The sequence below is a fragment of the Bradysia coprophila genome, unplaced genomic scaffold (assembly GCF_014529535.1).
Source record: "Bradysia coprophila strain Holo2 unplaced genomic scaffold, BU_Bcop_v1 contig_350, whole genome shotgun sequence".
NCBI classification, from domain to species: Eukaryota; Metazoa; Arthropoda; class Insecta; order Diptera; family Sciaridae; genus Bradysia; species Bradysia coprophila.
In genome coordinates, this window is record NW_023503608.1 from 4,694,092 (window position 1) to 4,712,302 (window position 18,211).

General features: G+C 32.0%; 1 protein-coding gene across 1 annotated transcript in view; it reads right to left on the reverse strand.

The window, feature by feature from the left end:
- The window catches only part of LOC119080356 (hemicentin-1-like), a 259,563-nt gene that overhangs the window by 206,066 nt on the left and 35,286 nt on the right, over positions 1–18,211 (reverse strand). The window contains exon 2 of the mRNA XM_037188657.1: positions 10,471–11,584. Coding sequence (XP_037044552.1) covers positions 10,471–10,648 — 178 coding nt within the window. The 5' untranslated portion in view covers positions 10,649–11,584. The remainder of the gene's footprint in view (positions 1–10,470; positions 11,585–18,211) is intronic.

Below are 18,211 nucleotides of genomic sequence, written 5' to 3' on the forward strand. Positions count from 1 at the left end.
GGTTTGGCTTTACACAGAACAAAGATCTAACTGTCCAGCAAACGATTAACCGGTATAAATCTCACTCAATTCAAGCTCACTGCACAAAACGGTAATGTAGACGGTAGACGCCACATGTTCGTCAGTGGAAAATGGTAGAACGAAAATTATTTTCATCACTGAAAACCAGCAGATAAATCCATTGAATATTTTTCCCCTATTGTTGTTGTGCACGACAACTATATAAAAACGGTATCGACAAAAAAGAAGGTACGATATTATTACTCGGCTTTAAAGATAAAATACCATTACGGAAAAGCTCTTTCTATAAATAAATCTTAAGCATGAAAGCACATTCAGTTGATACATCCCCACATTGTACTGATAAATGAACAAAAGTTATACTTATTCATTCAATATATGAAGTACCTATAATTACAGAGATTTATACTACATATTGTTTACCATCATAATGTCATATATACTTCATGCATGCATTTCGCCGAGCGAGAGGTTTGTGTTAGATAAACACAAACAGTATTTACGTAGAGCATGTTTTGTTCAGTATATTATACTCGGAATCTGTCTCCATTAGTACGGAAGGATAAGCATATTATCCATTAAGGAGTCGTTACGAGTGTTTCTACATTATATAACGACAAAGGACACATAACATCAACATTCCAACTGATCTCAATATCCAGATAAAGAAGCCGGAAACAATACACAACAGTGGAGACAACAAAATAACATATTAAAAGACCAAAATATTAGTGTACGTTACAACTCGTAGACACATTCGTTTAGTATTATCGTTTTAGTGGGTATAAACTTAATACAAATAATAATTATAGAAACAGGCTAAACTAGAAAGACATTCAATTGAATTTCGGTTCCATTTTGTTTAACCAAAAAATGGAAATCCAATTTCGTTAAAGAGATAAGTTTTCCGTTGGAAAATTGCTTTCTTTTTTACGGTAACATATAAAAGCAGGTATAAGAATTATAATGGTGAAAGGATTATTATATCTGATGGTTCACAAGGCTTCTTCATCGTTTATGAATTTTCCGTTTATTTATATTTCATGATTATATTTACTATGTCATCCAGATTTTGTTTGAATGGACGAATCGGATTGTCTGCGAGGGTTGAATGAAATGGGCAGATCAATTGTCGTTTTGGATTTATAATCTTTTGATTTATATAACGTACGACAAAAGGACATGTGTTTGATGTGTCGTTACTATTTATAGATTCCGATTGAATATAGCATTTGAGAAGTGATTTCCAAATGATTGAACTTAATATTAATTGGAAAAGAACGATTGAATTGGACCTGAAAGGGTATCTGAATTTTGAATGTGTAAATAGATTGGGTCGTCTTAGTTTGTATCAGGACCGGACTGGAGCATGGGGCTCGTGGAACAAAAGGCATACATCGCCCACTTTTCCAAACTCTTATCGCGTAGCAAATATTGGGCAGATTGAAATAATAATTTTATTGTTCTGGAATTCTGATATCGAGCAAAATTTAATTATTTTCTTGTTGACACCGAGTCATTGCAACGACATCTTGATAGAAATAGCGTAGCGAAAAAGAATAGGTATAGAATAGAAAAAGAGAAGAGTTTATAATATAGAAAACTCATGCTGTAATACAGCTTCAGAAGTAAATTGACCGCCGACCAACTTTTCGCTTTCATCCCAACTAGGACCTATTTTCTAGGAAATTTTTACAAAATAAGCCCTGATCCCAACAGTATCATTCAGTCCTAGTTTCACCCTTGATTTTGATGAACTAATCTAAAGAGTGGAGAAACATTGTCTACTGCTCTAAGAGCTATCTTACCAATCAGTTATCTGAAAGAGATAGTTTTAAACACCAGAAACAATCGATGAAATTCATTTTACTATTCAGAAATTCTAATATCGTTTACAGCTAGATCACCATAGGTGAGAAAGTGCTACATAAACCGCATGATCGATGATGCTCTGAAATTGTTCCCACAACATCTCCTACCTGTTATACGTTTACTTTCACAAGAATATTAATGGTGACTGTTACACACTAAGCTACACCACTCGGATAACGAAAGGATAGGTAACAAAGGCAACTCCACTTAATAAACATTAACAAAGAGAATGTGCAAAATTCCCATATATCCATTTTGGTGCTATGAAGCAATTGTCATAGAAAATAACTGCTCATTAATATTCCAGGAAAATTTAAAGAGAGAAAAAAAAATTAATTTGCGGAATAAATAAACTCGTTGTGTCAGAGCATGGTGACAGTGAACAATTTATATTTTCAACTCATTTGTAGCACGTATAATGTTTTTCAGCGTCCACATCGCATATTAAACAAATGAATAACAAGAGAATGCAAAACGGTGTATAACCAGCCTGAAGGCATCAACGCGGTTATTATCGCCCTAAAACCTATATATATATATATATATATATATATAGTTTTAAACTCGGCGTGTAGTATCTCGCGCGATCTGGGTGGATGTTGTTTTCTGATGGAAACTTGATAAACTGTGTAATCAGATATAATCGATGAATAAATAACCTACAAAGGTGTGAATAACCACATTTTCGTCTTTATTCTTTTTTGTTTTTGTTCACTCACATCCGATAAAATTTATGCATGATGTGCTTATGAAGTTTATAATCGTACTTGCCGCCGCTTACAACAAGAGCAACGGAACAACGATGCATTAGCTTGGTTCGATCAATTTAATTTTTTTTCTTTTTCATATTTTCAAATTTAATATGATTTTTAACTTGGTTTTTTTGCAAAATTAACGTGATGGCACGATTATTTATTGAGTGCAGCATAAAAAAATGAATTTTATTTTTTCGTAAAAAATATATGATAAAAATGTGAAATCATCTCGTAATATTGAAAGGTTTTGATATAATTTGTAGCCATAAATTCAACTTTATCAACTCTGTTATTATTTATGATCCTTCCTTTTATGTGCGAAATTGATGTGCACACAGGTTTTCACATCTTTCTGCATAAATTCGTTATGATGTGTAAATTAAATGATTATTTTTCACAAGAAATAGAATTTTTTTTCCTTCATAATACAGTGGACGTGAAATTGTTTTTCTGACGGAATTTCGTTTTCGTGTTTTGCCTGCTCGTTGGCTAATTTGCCAAGCATTGATGATGCATTTATTTTAACACGTCAAATCTCCAAGGTGGTATTTTCGTAATTGTTGTACATTAAAATTTTATTTTCCGTTCTTTTGTCCCGAGAAGAGACCGTTTCTCCGATACAAGAAACTCGTGCATGAGATGTTCGCTTCTCACAATACATTTAATTACAGACTTAAAGATTTTGATGGATATTTGAGAACGAAATGAGAATTTCTATGCAACGTAATACGGTATGTATAATTGTATATAGTAGGAGTTGAGCTAGAATATCGTTCAGTCGAAATTAAACTTTGAAATGGATCCCAAAACGGAAATATTAATTCAAGACAGTGATCCCGAATGATTTGAACATTATTTTTTTTTGCCCAAACGGAAAGGGTGTTGCGTTCCAATTCGGACTGAAACCTTTTTGCAAATTACGAAATCATTTCACAATGTAACATGTGGGCCGCTTTAATAATGTCAGGGACAACTGAATGCTTTCCTCTTTTCGACAATTTTTAACCTGTTCGACTTTAAAAAGAGAATTCGAAGGTAAAATATTCTAAGAAAATTTTTGAACGAAGCAGTTTTATTTATAAACATACATATTGTATCACAGGTAGGCACACGTGGCTGTTCATGTTCATAATGATGTAATCTCTGCTATAATTTAAAGAAAGGAAAAAAGTTTACCTAATAATTACATACAAAAAATTGAAGTCGTGAGAACGACAAAATTTTATTGATTTTCCGACGAAAGGTGTTGTTGTTAGTAAACGAAAAAAAATGGGAAAATGTTTTCGATCACAGAGCCGTACTGAAATTGAAGATAATTTAATTGGAAAATTCCATCAATTTATCATTTTGTCATGTGACATTAGGAAACACAAATTCTGATGAACGACATAAATTTATTATATGAATATTGTCTCTAGTGGCAACATATAGAGGTGCGCTTCATATTTAAAAAAATAATAATATTTCCAATGGTTTACTTGAATTTATTCATTCATTCCCCCAACCATTTTTCCTTACACTTTTTTTCGAATACAGTGTAGCAAGGTATCGCATTAAAAAAAAACTTCAGTTGCAAAGTTTACTTTTCATCTATAAAATACTGCGTCCATGCCAAGGTTCAAGTATTTACTCTCTACTTTTGCGTGCAAAGCCGTAACGAAAAACCTTTATCATTGAAAAGATTATGCAAAACAGAGGTATATTTATCATCATCCAACATTCCACTACCACTGCCGTTTACCAAATTTAACCATAAAATTAATTTTTTTTTCAATTTCACCCCATCCGAATCTATAATATTTTCAAATAAATCTGGTAAGCAATTGACTGTATTGCTAATAAAAATTAAAATCTCTAAAAAAAGGAAAGGAGGAATCACATCATAATTAAAGGATCTCGCGAAAATTTTTCTGGTTTTTCCCCCTATTATATAATAGAGCCAGCAAGAAAAAAGCATTCGGTTTACGATTATATGAATAAATTTTACTACCCAACCGTGGTTTTATTGATTATAATGGTAAATTTAAAATAAAAGTGGGTAAATGGTGAAACTTTGGGGTGCTATTAATAATATTTTAATGGGATTTTGATACGTATGTCCAGATTTTATTAGTATTGTTTTAGTATGAAGGTATGAAAACGTAAAGTAGATAAACAAGTAATAATTGGAGGGATTTAAATATTATACGGAGATAAAATATACTTCCGTTGTGTATAGTTAAGGGTACTTAAGAACGTATTAATTCGGCTTAGTTGAGCGTTTTCGTCACTGAATGGAAAATTAATTACTTAGTCTGATTATCATGCCAACCTCGCAAAACAGTTTTGAAAAATGAAATTATTTAGGGGCGAGACTAAAAACGACATTTTCTTTGACAGATGGAAATCATTTCATTGAACAGTTATCGAATCTACAACTTCATTTCATGTATGTAATTTTTACATATTAAAATAGTAGCAGGGTTCGAAAAATTTTGATTTGATTTGGGAAAAAGTTGATGATCAACTCATGAGGTGTGATGTTCAAAGATGTTTTTTTTATTTAATTTTTTTTGCGTTTTTTGTTTGTTTTGATGATCAACGAAAAAAAAATCAAATTGATTTGATAATCACTCTCTTTTCTTTGATGATGATCAAGATTTATTTGATTTCGGAAAATTGATTTTGATTTTCGAACCCTGAATAGTAGGTATTTAAGCAATTCTGTATTTCATGCATTATTTCAATGGTATATTGATTTACTTTCTACCATTAGTGACAAAAAGGATTTTTACATAAGTTTGTAGCACTAGTTCTAAAAAGTACATACCAACTATATTGTGTATGGCAAAGAGATGTTTGTGAAACTGGTGGTTTTGTCACACGACCTTCACATCTTATGACAAAAACAACCCCCTTTCTCAACTATTAGATCACCGAGTTGCATACAAAATTTTCTTGAAAAAAGCTACGAAAATTTTAATTTTCGGCATTGAATTGAGAAAATTTTTTTACTTTATTTTTGGTTGAACATTCCTTTTTGCTACATAAAACGTTGTAGAAACAACCCTACCCAAAACATTTTTTGAACCATTCTCCCACTTCGAACATAAATTATCACCCGAGAAACTTAAATCGTTTCGGTCAAGGTTTCGGTGCACTATTTCCAACATGACTTCCATTTCGATATCGAATCGACATAATGAAAAACTGTTACTTCGTAATCAAGTACAAACAAATATTTTGTCGTCACCACGTTAATATGAAAGTGCCAACACTTCACAGACTCATTGACTTAAGAGTAACTAAACAGCTTTTTTTGTTTAATTTATGGATAAATCTGAATAACGGTTTAAAATTTCTACGTGAAATAAAAAGTTTATCATCCCATGAAAAAGCGCATCTTCATCATTTTAAATAAAATTTAAATAATAATTTTTTATCATTTTTATACCTGCTCTACATGGTTAACAGAATGCCATTCCCAAACGTATGCACTCACTAATATTATAATCAACATCATATTCCAGATTTTCCGAGTTGTGGATGCACCTAAGCGTCACATTAAAACTTTATATTTTATGTTTCACCTCTTTATCCATATAAATGATTTAAAATGTATGCTTGTTCCCTTTCATTCGCATTATGTACGTGAAAATTTCTCATCCAACACTTTAATTTGTATAAAATAAAATATAACTCCTGGTTCATAAAACACCCATAAGCTCTACATTTTAATGTCATTAAGTAAAATTTTAAACAAAATGGAAACGTTTTTTTTTCTAATTTATTTAAAATTTTAAGGTTTATTCGAATTCTTGTAATCCCTTGTTTTCAACAAAGCGGATGGGGGAAAAGAACAAAACTTTTCTCCACATTATACTCACACGTATATATAGCAGAAGATAAGAGCACATATATATAATTACTGGATGGTGTTTATATGCAAATGAAGATGACGAAGTTCCTCTGCATTTTATTAATATTTTACAAGATGTACCACATTCATCTAATAATTACATAAAAGAATGGTGAATTTGTATGATGAAAATGTTGAAAGCATAAAAAGTGGATTCTTAAACTGAAACGAGAATATTATAATTTGATTCCCCAGAGAGATAGACACTTCGCTATTTTACTCTTAACAAGATGTATTTTGCTCGTCGTTTTAAGAAGAAGACCATATTAAACCAAGTAGAAGAAAGACGTGAAGTTGACATTGTCTGTATTATAAAATGCTGCCAATCCATTTGTCAACGTTGCGTCATTTAGGGGACTTACTAGATTTTTTTCTAATTTAGCTGGCAGTGTCAGTATGAAAAGTTTTCTTGCGTAATTGGTATTCTGGTTATGAGAAAAACCTCTTGAGACGTCATAACTCACTTAAATATATCTCTCGAAAGAAAAGTCACTTCGTAATTATCGCAACTTCCAGGAGCTCGTTTTGCATTTCTTAAGACTTGACTACGTAAAAGGATAAGTGGTGTGTGATTTCCTAGCTCAAGAGGAAGTACAAGCTCCCGAGGAAGCCCGCGGTATCATAATTCTCTAAGATGAGATATCCTATTATTCATTGGCTGTTACGCTTGATAAAAATTAACGGCTTTCAAACAACTCGTTCAAGTAGTTGTGGCAACTATTATAAACAATAAACAAAAACAGCGACAAGAAAAATATCATGTCGCCTTGATACATTACAGGATTTTGTTCCTTTCATCTTATAGTCTGCCTCTCGAGGGGAATCTTTATTTAACATTGAAAAGCTTAAACTAATGTACAACCAACGACACAGCGTTCAACGAAAAGTAAATTGTGGATAATGCTAGAATTTCATAGATTTATGGCATAATTTCTAAAGAATTTGTGAGATATACGAAAGTCAAATATTTGCTGTAAGATTTATATAAAGCTTGCGACGGAAGCAATGCTGCTGTGGAAAGGAGTATAGCAAAACGTGTCTTATTTGCAAAGAGTTGTTATGTTTTAACATATCCTAACAAATCGTCAAAGTAATTCCATACAGGATGGGACTAGTTCTCCGAATTAAAATCATCCATAATTTCAAATAATGGCCCGATAATCCGAAAAAGGTCTGCTTTTATGTCTGTCTCGTTGTATTGAAACAAATTTTACGAATTCAAAGTAAATGGGATTTGTCCAATTCACTGACTCCACAAAAATAATAAAGTCGATACATGAAAATGATTTGAAATTTAATATTTCCATCAAAATCCTGTGCACACAACCTAACAAGTCAACAACACGCACGCATTTCCAATTTTCAAAATTCCTTTTCATCATTCTTAGCCTACACATTGCTTAGCCGAACAACGACTCAACATCATTACAAACATCCAACAAGTTAACCCCATCTCACTACCACACCGTGTTGCCGAAACAGAATCTTTTCCTTAATATGTAGGGTGTTAAATTTATGGTTTCCCGAAAAGATCTTCAAAATTTAATCTATTTACACCATTTTATGGATGTTTGCGTGGTGGTGTCATAAAGCTGTACGAGGCTGTTTTTACTTCTTCTTCTTTTCGTTGATATTTTCTTGCCGAAGAATTTATTTGTTCGAGAAAGAATTATGAAGGATATGGGGAGGACGTATGTGTACGTGTGATTTAAGGAAAATATTTTCATCCCCCCTCTGTCAAATGCTGTAGCATATGTGTTGTATAATTTATTTGACAAAATCAGATTCATATCCACATTTGACACATATAACCGATAAAAAGGAAGAATAAAGTCGCCCAAATTTTTATGTAAAAATTGAATAAATCAAAATCAACGACACATAACTCAGAAGAATGTTTTTTTGTGAGAGAGAAAGAAAAAATAGAGTCATATGTATCCATGGAAATATGTAAATATTTACGAAAATAATAGTAACATATTTACCCGTCATCGCCAAAAAAAAACATCTACGCAAACATAGGGTTACCAAATTTTCACAATATTGGGGATGCGTATTCCAGCTACAAACTTTTAAACATTTTAGAAGTCAGTTTTCCCCGATTTATGCGACGGAAATGCACCTATGAATTGACTATAGGTTTGAATACGTTAGTTGAGGAACTCTATAACTCTGAACATGAGAGCTAACGTCAGTTTGTTTAGTAAAATCATCCTGTCCATGAAATTTTTCGAAAAGATGTTTCACAACTCCTCTGAAAGTTCGCAGTGAATATTTGAAATTTTAGGCATGAAAATAAACTTAGTCCCACAATTTCACTGGTCAGCTTTCCTTGTCTATATATTCCGTTATAGAAGAATGCTTTTTGAGGAAATAGTCCTTCAACTCAAATTATGTCGAAACAGAGCAATTGGTTAAGAGGCATCGGTGCTTAGCTAAAATTGCAGCCCAAATTTGCTTGTCTCATATTTCATTTTTGATGATATCGTTTCATCAGAAATCTTTTCGAAAAATGTACGACCGCAATAACGACCACAAATGTGTGAGCAATTAGTTTTAAAATTTTCAAAAACTGCTCAGATTTCTCAGAGCTAGTCAAACTGCTGCAATGAAATCTATTTTTGCTGTCAAAGATATCATCGAAAGTAAACTAAAATAAAATATTTAAAAGCGCCCAAATGTATGCTTTTTAGCAAAGCATCGATGCCTCTTAAAGAATTATGAAAGGAAGTTGTGAAATTTCATCAATTTTTCCAATGATGAAAGTGCGTTTTACTTAACTACTAGATCCCTTATTTACTCCCCCTCGTTCGTACTTATGATATCGCTTTCGGTAAATTTCTGAAAATATGAGAAAATAAATGATCATTACCCGCCAGTTTGTTTATTTTTCATACAAAGAAAACAGCATTGCTGTTGGTAACACTAAACAAATGGAAAGGTGGAGTTTTTCGCTTATTATTAATCATTTAAATTCATATGACTTTCAGCAGATTTGTTATACTATGAAAGAACCGAGACTTTCGCCGCTTTCTCTCGTAGCTAGACGTGGAAACAAAAACGAAAACCACTGTTCCATATTAGAGTAAATTTATCAAAAAAAAAGCTTATTACATTTCCTACGCATATTATACTCTGCGTTTGTTGTAGCAGAAAATTCTTTTGAAAAAAATCAAGAGAACCGAAAAGGCTCTTGTTCTGTAGGTAACATAAAATTGCGTTTTATACCCTAACGAAAAAAAAGTCATCTAAATATCTTTAATATTCTTATACAGCACAAATCCGTAGGCGTATGGACTATTTTAACAATGTTTATTAACCTGTTTATCCATATTTGTGTTGAAATTACTTGGTTATTTTGCAGAGGGTTACGCTTTGTATAATGTTTACGTTCCTTTGTGATGTTACTCATTATATTCGAAATAGAGTTAAGTTGGATCCGGGTTTTTCTTTCTATCGTTATCGCGGTTTACTAAATTAAATTAATTACTCCGTTGAGCAAGGATTAACAGTTTTCAGAATAAAGCGATTCGAGGGATCTTGTAGGAGTGGCACATTTTGAAGTGGCCTAGATGAAGAGGTACTTTTACTCTGTGTCATCTGTTGTCTACAGTGACAACACAAACAAAAACGATGAGCAATAGCAAGTATATTACCAATGTACGTTAAAACTAATGAAGTAAAAGATTTTGAATCGATCTGCCGGAAATCTTTAGACCAAAAGAAGTAATAGACTCGACAGTTTATAATGATGATATGCGTTTGTCAAAAGTTAACGACTGAAAAATGGATTATTTTATCGAGTTTTCAGTGATTTCAAGATTGTAACAAAAACAATGAGATTCACAATCACAGTACCTTTGTGACACTTAAATCTTTAAAATTCTATTAAATTAAAAAAGAATATATTTTCCAATCACTTACTTGGTCTATCTAAGTCATTGATGAGATCATCTGCTTCCGAATATGAACCATTCACCACCGGAAAGTATATGGCTCTGCTCATAATAGAGCAGCAACATATTGTATAGCACAACCACCATAATTTATTCGAAATAATTTTAAATGAAAAGCTAAAAAAACTTTGATTATAGCAAGACATTTTCAGTATGAACCGTTAGCATTTTCCTTCACTTATAATATTATACATCACTATCTTGTTGTTCACTTTCGTTTTGTTTATATTTCAAAATTTATTTTATATTTATTTTATAAACTAATAATACTTCCGGGCTGGTACATAAAATACATATAGCACAGGATCAATAGAATCTGTTTTTCATATTCTTTAACCAACTTCTTCTTTTATATATTCTCACATTCTCATCGGTTAACAACACTAAGTATCATCACCAACGAATAACACACATGACACACGGTACAAGTTACGTAACACACATCATCGACATCGTTTTCAAGTATACGAGGAAAACAAAAAAAAATATTTCTGGAAAATGAGAGAGAAAAAATAAAAGTTGTTTACTCAACTAACAATCTGGTGGCATTGTGTAGAGTGTAATGTTGAAGTTGTTGATAGTTATTTCGATATGGCGTTATGGAACGATACCTTAGATGCAACGTTGTCCACTGGAATATCAGCTTACATATTTCGTTAGTAGTGTAAGAAAAGTAGTAAAACTATTGCAGTCACTGTTATTTCTCATTATTTTGGCTCGACGACCAAGCGTTGAAAAATTGCACTTGTACACTTCTTACAAGCGCTACTCCAGTTAACAGAATTTTGATATATTTTACTGTTTATTGTTTCCGATATTAAATATTCTCCGCTTCAGCAATATCCTCTTTTTCCCCACGCTAGGTATGAATTTAATTACAATTTTTTATATTCGTCGTTCCTTTGTTATCTGCTCGAGATATTTTTACATCGAGAATATCTCAAGTTCTATTTAAGGTAATGAAATGTGAGTAGGTACTTTTAACAACTGTCTCGTATTTCTCGATTGAAGGATGTTTTTTTTTGCTACCGTTACTTTTATACCTGCACTGGGTGGATGAATGAATTTTCCTCGAAAAGTATCTGAAAATAGAGAAAACATTCGATGTTAATGTGGTTCGGAATGGGTTACTTTGTTTTAAATTTTATACGGGCTACGGTTGCCGTATTATAACCGACAAAACAAGCGAATCATACGTAAAACGGTTACATTGCCGGTTGCATAAGATGGAGACAAAAAGTAAATTTGTTTTAGGTTTACGAATCAACAAAATTTACATGCAAAAAAGTTATGTCCCATTAAACTCTTCAAGTAATGGTACTCCGCCTTACAAATACGGTATATGTTTGCTGTTTGCTCTGCTCTTCAAACTTGTACTATTATTGTCATTGAAGCAACGACTTTTCTGCAAGAAAAACGTTCTACTAAAATATATTTTCTGTTTTTCTAACGAATAACGAGTGGCCATTCTATCATTAAATCTGTTACTTACACGTCATTACTCCAATTATCTTAAAAATCTTTTACTTCATTTGTTTTGGTTTACGTTTTGAAATATTAGAGAAAAATATCCAGAGTTAATCGCTTATTTTTGACGTTATTGTCGACAGCAGGTGACTATACTACTAGTGACGGTTGTTTCTTTATCTCCTATTGCAAGTCTATTTAATGTATCCTCTCTACTTCTCACAATTGAATTAAAGCCTGCCGTTGATCTGAGTTAAGTAGACATAATTTTTAGAAATAGAAACAATTGACAAAGTTTCACAATTGTTTACCGAATGTTTCACAAATGTTTACATAATTTTTGTGAAACATTTGTGAAACTTTGTCAAATATCAGGCCCTGGGCTACACGAATACAGTGAAAACTTAGAATTTTGGGTACTCTTTGAAATTATCAATAAATGTTCGAAATAAGATTCTTCATCAAACATTTTCGAAACCATCTATTCACCTAATTGCAAAGTTCAAAAATACAAAAATTATTTTCGATGAATAGCCAATGCAATGAACTGAATACTTTGACCATGTATAAATCATGCTGAGAAGACCTTTATAATCCGGTATTGTGTCTCACTCCGCCAGCAATAATAGCCTATTTGTTTGCGCAAATGATGGACGTATTGAATTATTATTATTACTAAAACTTTATTGAAGCTCAATTATCTGTCACTAACAGGAGAGCAAAATCAATTCATATGGTAGGAGATTAATTGTTGGAACATTTGTCATTTAAATGACAATGCTTTCACAGTGATTCTATTCATTGAAGCCATTAACCTCGTCCAAATTTACCTAGAAAAATTAAAATTGAAAAAATATATTTTCATTGTTTTACGAAAATGATTTATTAATAGTCGATCGATGACTAAAGTTTTAATGAAATTGCGAATAGTTTCCATTCCGTATGTAAATAAACTAGAAAAAAAAATTGCTGAAGCTTTCAAAATGGCAACCATTAAAATAATGAAACTTCATTTCACTTCTTTTAATATCATACATTTAGTTTTTCCAACCGAACAATCTTATGTGGACGTTCGATTATGGGTTCTTTCAATTGTGATTTTATAGTCTCCAAGTCATTTGTTGAAACGACACAAAATCATTTTTTAAATAATAATTCCGAACGAACCTTTCCATCTAAATGTTTGTTTAATCGCCAGTTTCTTTTAACATTGATAGTCGAATAACAAAAGACTCTGACAAAGTAGATTTTAATGTTGATTCCATAACATTAGAAAAAAAATTGAATATTTAGTTCAACCAGCACTCAAATCTGTTTTAATGGCATCACGTTTATTTTCGCTTCAATCAAATATATATCAAAGATAATTAATCAAACAATATTTTCTGTGTGTGCATTACTTTGCATAATGGGAAACAGAACAATGGAATGGAAAATGTATGTAAGAACCGTATAAACTTTAAGTATATTTTAACAAATTGTGATTGTAAGAACTTTACTCTGTTATTCAACGAAAGTTTCTGAAATTAATGTATTTCGTAGATGTAAAATAAATGAGAAAAAAATGTACGAAGAATGTGAATAGAATGTGCATACACCAGAAAAGAAAGGCCACAGTACAGTTCAAAGGTTGTAGGTTGGAGGACGATAAAACAGGAGAAAATTGCAGTACAGCTACGACAACAGAAGTCATAGTTGTGCAAAAATTAATTAAAAATGGGAAAAAATTAAAAATAAATTCCTTCTAAGCGGACGGAATTTATTCAGTCTAAATTCATTTTTACATTTAATTTCCAGATTTTTATGTCCTTTCAGGTTATTTTGTGGAAGCAGGGCATATTATTGGTAGATTCTAGAAATTTACTGAAAATTACCGAAAATTTACCGAATTTGATTTTAGGTGAATCTGAGCGAAAGTATCGACAATCCAGCGTTAGGGTAAATGTAGCAACGGACAGATTGAGTAACTAATACAGACCGAATGCCAGCACAGTTAGTGAAAGAGGAAACTTTTGGCTATTATTACTATTACTGTGACCGGATCTAATTTTGTGATTCATCATCGTTAAAAATATCGATTCAAATAAATGATGAATGATAAGTCGAATATATATGACACAGTTCCCGTATGTTCTAAACATTAACCTGTCGTCTTAAGTGGAATTAGTTCTCCTTCGTTGACCTGATCTTACAAAAAAAAAATCTAAATTTTAATACATCAAAACATCACGATTATTTCAGCAGTCATTGTCGATGTAATGAATGCTAATTCCATTGGCAGGTATCCAAACATTATGTTAATGAGGTGATAACGATTGATCAATCAAAAATTTAAATTTTTCTTGGTTTCGCAACATCGTAAAAAAGCTTAATAAAAGGAAGGTTTTTTTTTAGGTCTTTTGCTTAAAATTTACACATTTCAAATAAAAAAGTATTCTTGTACGACGGATTTATAACGCCCAGCCCAGGAGAAACATAAAGTTTATGTTGACAATCAAAATCAATTTTTAAAAGCGGCATTACGTTACCACAATAAATTTATTTTATCGAGAAAAAAAATGAAGTAAAATTACATAATGCATAAAAATTTATAATGTGAAGGAGTCAGCCCAGTCTGTGTATGAAATGGGTAATACATTTTTTTGTGCTTTATATGATACACGATCGACAAACGAAAGCACAACAATATAATAATGTTATTGTATGTCAATACGGCATGAATGGATAAAAAAACACAATCAAAGATTATTATCTTTTAATTGTAACACGATTTTTGAGTGTTCATTTTATTAAAATGAAAAAAAAAATGTATTTATACGTAATGTTATATGTGTGTGGAGGCGAGGAATTTTAATAGCCACTATAGTTGAACAAAAATAATAAAATTAATTTTTCGAATATGATTTATTATGATGATGAATTTTTGTCTCGACTTTTTATCGCATCAGCTTATGAGATTAATAAACTACAGTCGAGTACTGTTCATGGTTTGAAATTTCGAAAAGAGTTAAAAAGAAAAATTTTAATCCAACAAAATGTGGTAAATGGATTTGTTACAAATAAATTGATTGAAAGGTTCACTGAATATTATTTTAGCATTTTTCCACAGACTTTATTGCACTAACTCATTAGCAAATTGTAGCACAGAAAATCAAGAAAATTGGAATATAATCTTCGGATTAGACGACTTTGTTCAAAATACTATATAATAATAGCACTGTTTCGGTACACGTCATTACCATTAACGTTATTATGGTACTACGTAGACTACGTATAGAAGAAATGACTGCATCGAGGGTGATTGTATAACCGAGCAAGCATTCAAATAGTAAATCCATCTTTTATCATAATCTCATGGATACGTAGGGTGGTCGCACATATTGTTCTTTTATTGAAAAACTTCTATGGTAAATGTCCGAAGACTGGTGCTGCCACCCTACGTGCGATTTTACTCAACACAGTGAAAAAATGAAATAATGTCCTAATTGTCTCACTCGGGAAAAACTGCTTACAGTAAGTATATAAAAACAATGTGACTGAGGCTCAGAAAAATGATAACTGGTTCTGTACTGACCTAGACATAAAATGCCGATGTTGAATGACAATAACATAAAGCAATTAAAGTATGGGTATACGGCTCGGAATCGTGGTACATGACACAAAGAGAAGAACAGACGTTGTTAACATTTGAAAGGAAAGTCCTGCGTACAATATTCGGACCGATCCTGGATCCGAATCAAAACAGACATAGTCAGGATCATAAAACTGAATGGACTTCGGCGGCTCGGTCATGTGGAACGGATGGAGGAAAATCGTATTCCGAAGAAATACTGAAGGGAAGAGGAGTGCAGATCGACCGAAGGCCAGATGGTGCGACGCAGTCCTCTCAAATCTTAAAACAATCGGAGTCACACGTTGGGAATCGTTAGCCGCGGATAGGTCCGGTTGGAACTCACGAAGCGTGAATGACCATCCAGTTTCATCCATCGAATCATTCACTTCAATACTAAATAGACATCGGCCTTGAACCATCGGATCAGTCAATTTCACCTTGACTTGACTATAATTACACGATTAGTTGTTACTACTGAAAATATTTCAATTAAATAATCATCCCAGCCAAATGTAAACTATTTCCAGTTAAAATTGGTAAATACTTTTCAAGAACTCGAGTTTCAACATTCGATATTATACCACTTAACATAGGTCATCGTGCTATGGTGACCGTAAAATCATTATTTTAACTTAATTAGTAATTTAAGGGGAATTCGTTTTTTTCCCAATATAAGCTTCGAATAATTGATACTTAATGAAAATGTTTGTGAACAAGCAATGGTATACGCAATTAATTACTTGATACTCGAATACTTTCAATAAATCCAAAAAGTTTGTATCAATAATTTATGAGAATTTAAAAATGTGTTTTCATTTTACTTTTTTCCATGTTATTGATGTTATATTTTGCCACTCAATCAACTTTTAATAAAATATTAATTTTTATGAATTTTTACTCGTTAATCAGGCGAAAATATAGTCAAACAGGTTTCGGAATACCACATTGATGATGGTTCCATAATTAATTAAAAGTGGTTGTTAGTTGACAAAAGAAACCATCAGCTTTGACTTCAATCTTCTTTATTATTTCGATTTTGATAAAACACAGCTGTTTAAGCTTTTTTTTTCTTCTATTTTTAGTGCTATTTTAACATAGGCTCACAAAAGTTCAATAACGACCGATAAAAAATTAATATTTATAAAGTTTCTTTATCGGATTTCCGCCTATAAAATTGGCCAATTGTTATTATGATGCCTCGACATAATCTGTTACGGACAGCTATCACCTGTAATCGATAACGACTTCACCAAAAACCATTTAAAAAACGAAGGAAAAGATTTTAAATCAGTCTCTTTAATCAAGCACCGGTGAGTGAAGCGACTGCGAACAGTAAACGGAAACTACAACGACATCTTGTACAAATAGAAGTTCATCGATAACCCTAGCTGCAATTGTGGACATCCGCATCAAACTACGAATGCCCAATCTACCGGTTCACAGGAAGCATTAATGGAATAAATAAATATTAAATAATGGCTAGAATCGCTCGATATATGACAACTTGTGTGAATCAACTAGCAAATTACAAGCTACAGATCCAGTTTTGCTTAAGGGTCATCGAAAATAACTCTCATCCGAAATATCTTGGCTAACATTATTTGGGTGATTTTGCCTTGGCCTAAATGTCCTACAAATTTCAATTAGCATCGACTACAATTTTTCCCCCATTGCCCCTGCGCTGCTGTTGTTTTCTGTAGTTGAACATCATTTTTTATCCGAATGAATCTCCAGGGAAAGTTTAATAAATTAGTGACGAATATTGTTCAGAAAATCCATAGAAAATGACCATGAAAGGCTGACAACGCATAGAGTTTTCTAAATAATTTTCCTCATGACAATAAAAACTCACACAAAGCTAATTTTGAGGCTAATTAATTTATGTTTTATGTTTGGACGGTTTTATTTCATTATTTTCATGTAGAACGTGATATGAATTTTCGCTAATGTGTCATTTGATATTTTTTTTGTGAACACTTCTACATTTAGATACGTAACACCATATGCTACACCATCTACAACATATATGTCCATGGTAGCGATTGAAGCAGACGATAAAAACTTTATTTCAAAATATACGAAATTTATTATTCAAAAATATTTTGTCAACTTTAAAATACAAACTATGCTGAACGAATGGAAAAAACGAGTCAAAATGACCATTAGCAGGTCTAATTTATCTAACCAGTTTTATCGAGAAGAAGAAAAAAAAATTATGTTTCGGCGATGAGGATGCCGATGATCATCATAATAATGTTAAGAGATTTGTTATTCGCTTTGTCTCTGAAGATTTATGTGGGCTCAATTTATTGAATAAGATTCTATTTTTTGCGGTTTTTTATCCAAAAATTTGGTAATATAAACTCGTTCCGTAAAGGTCAACAGTTTCATGTTGGGTCTAGTAATCAAATTGTTTTTATATCGAAGGTACGAAAATTGAAACATCGTAAATTTATGTTGATGTTGAGGTTTCAGTGAATATCGTCTGATCAAACTAAATAAGATGGGATGATTACAAGTATGTGAAGAAATGTTAATTTGTCCATAATTTTCAACAATTGTTGATTTATCGACTTGGTATTGGTTCACCACAATGATGAACTGTTTGCATACGAGAAGAATCAGTGCT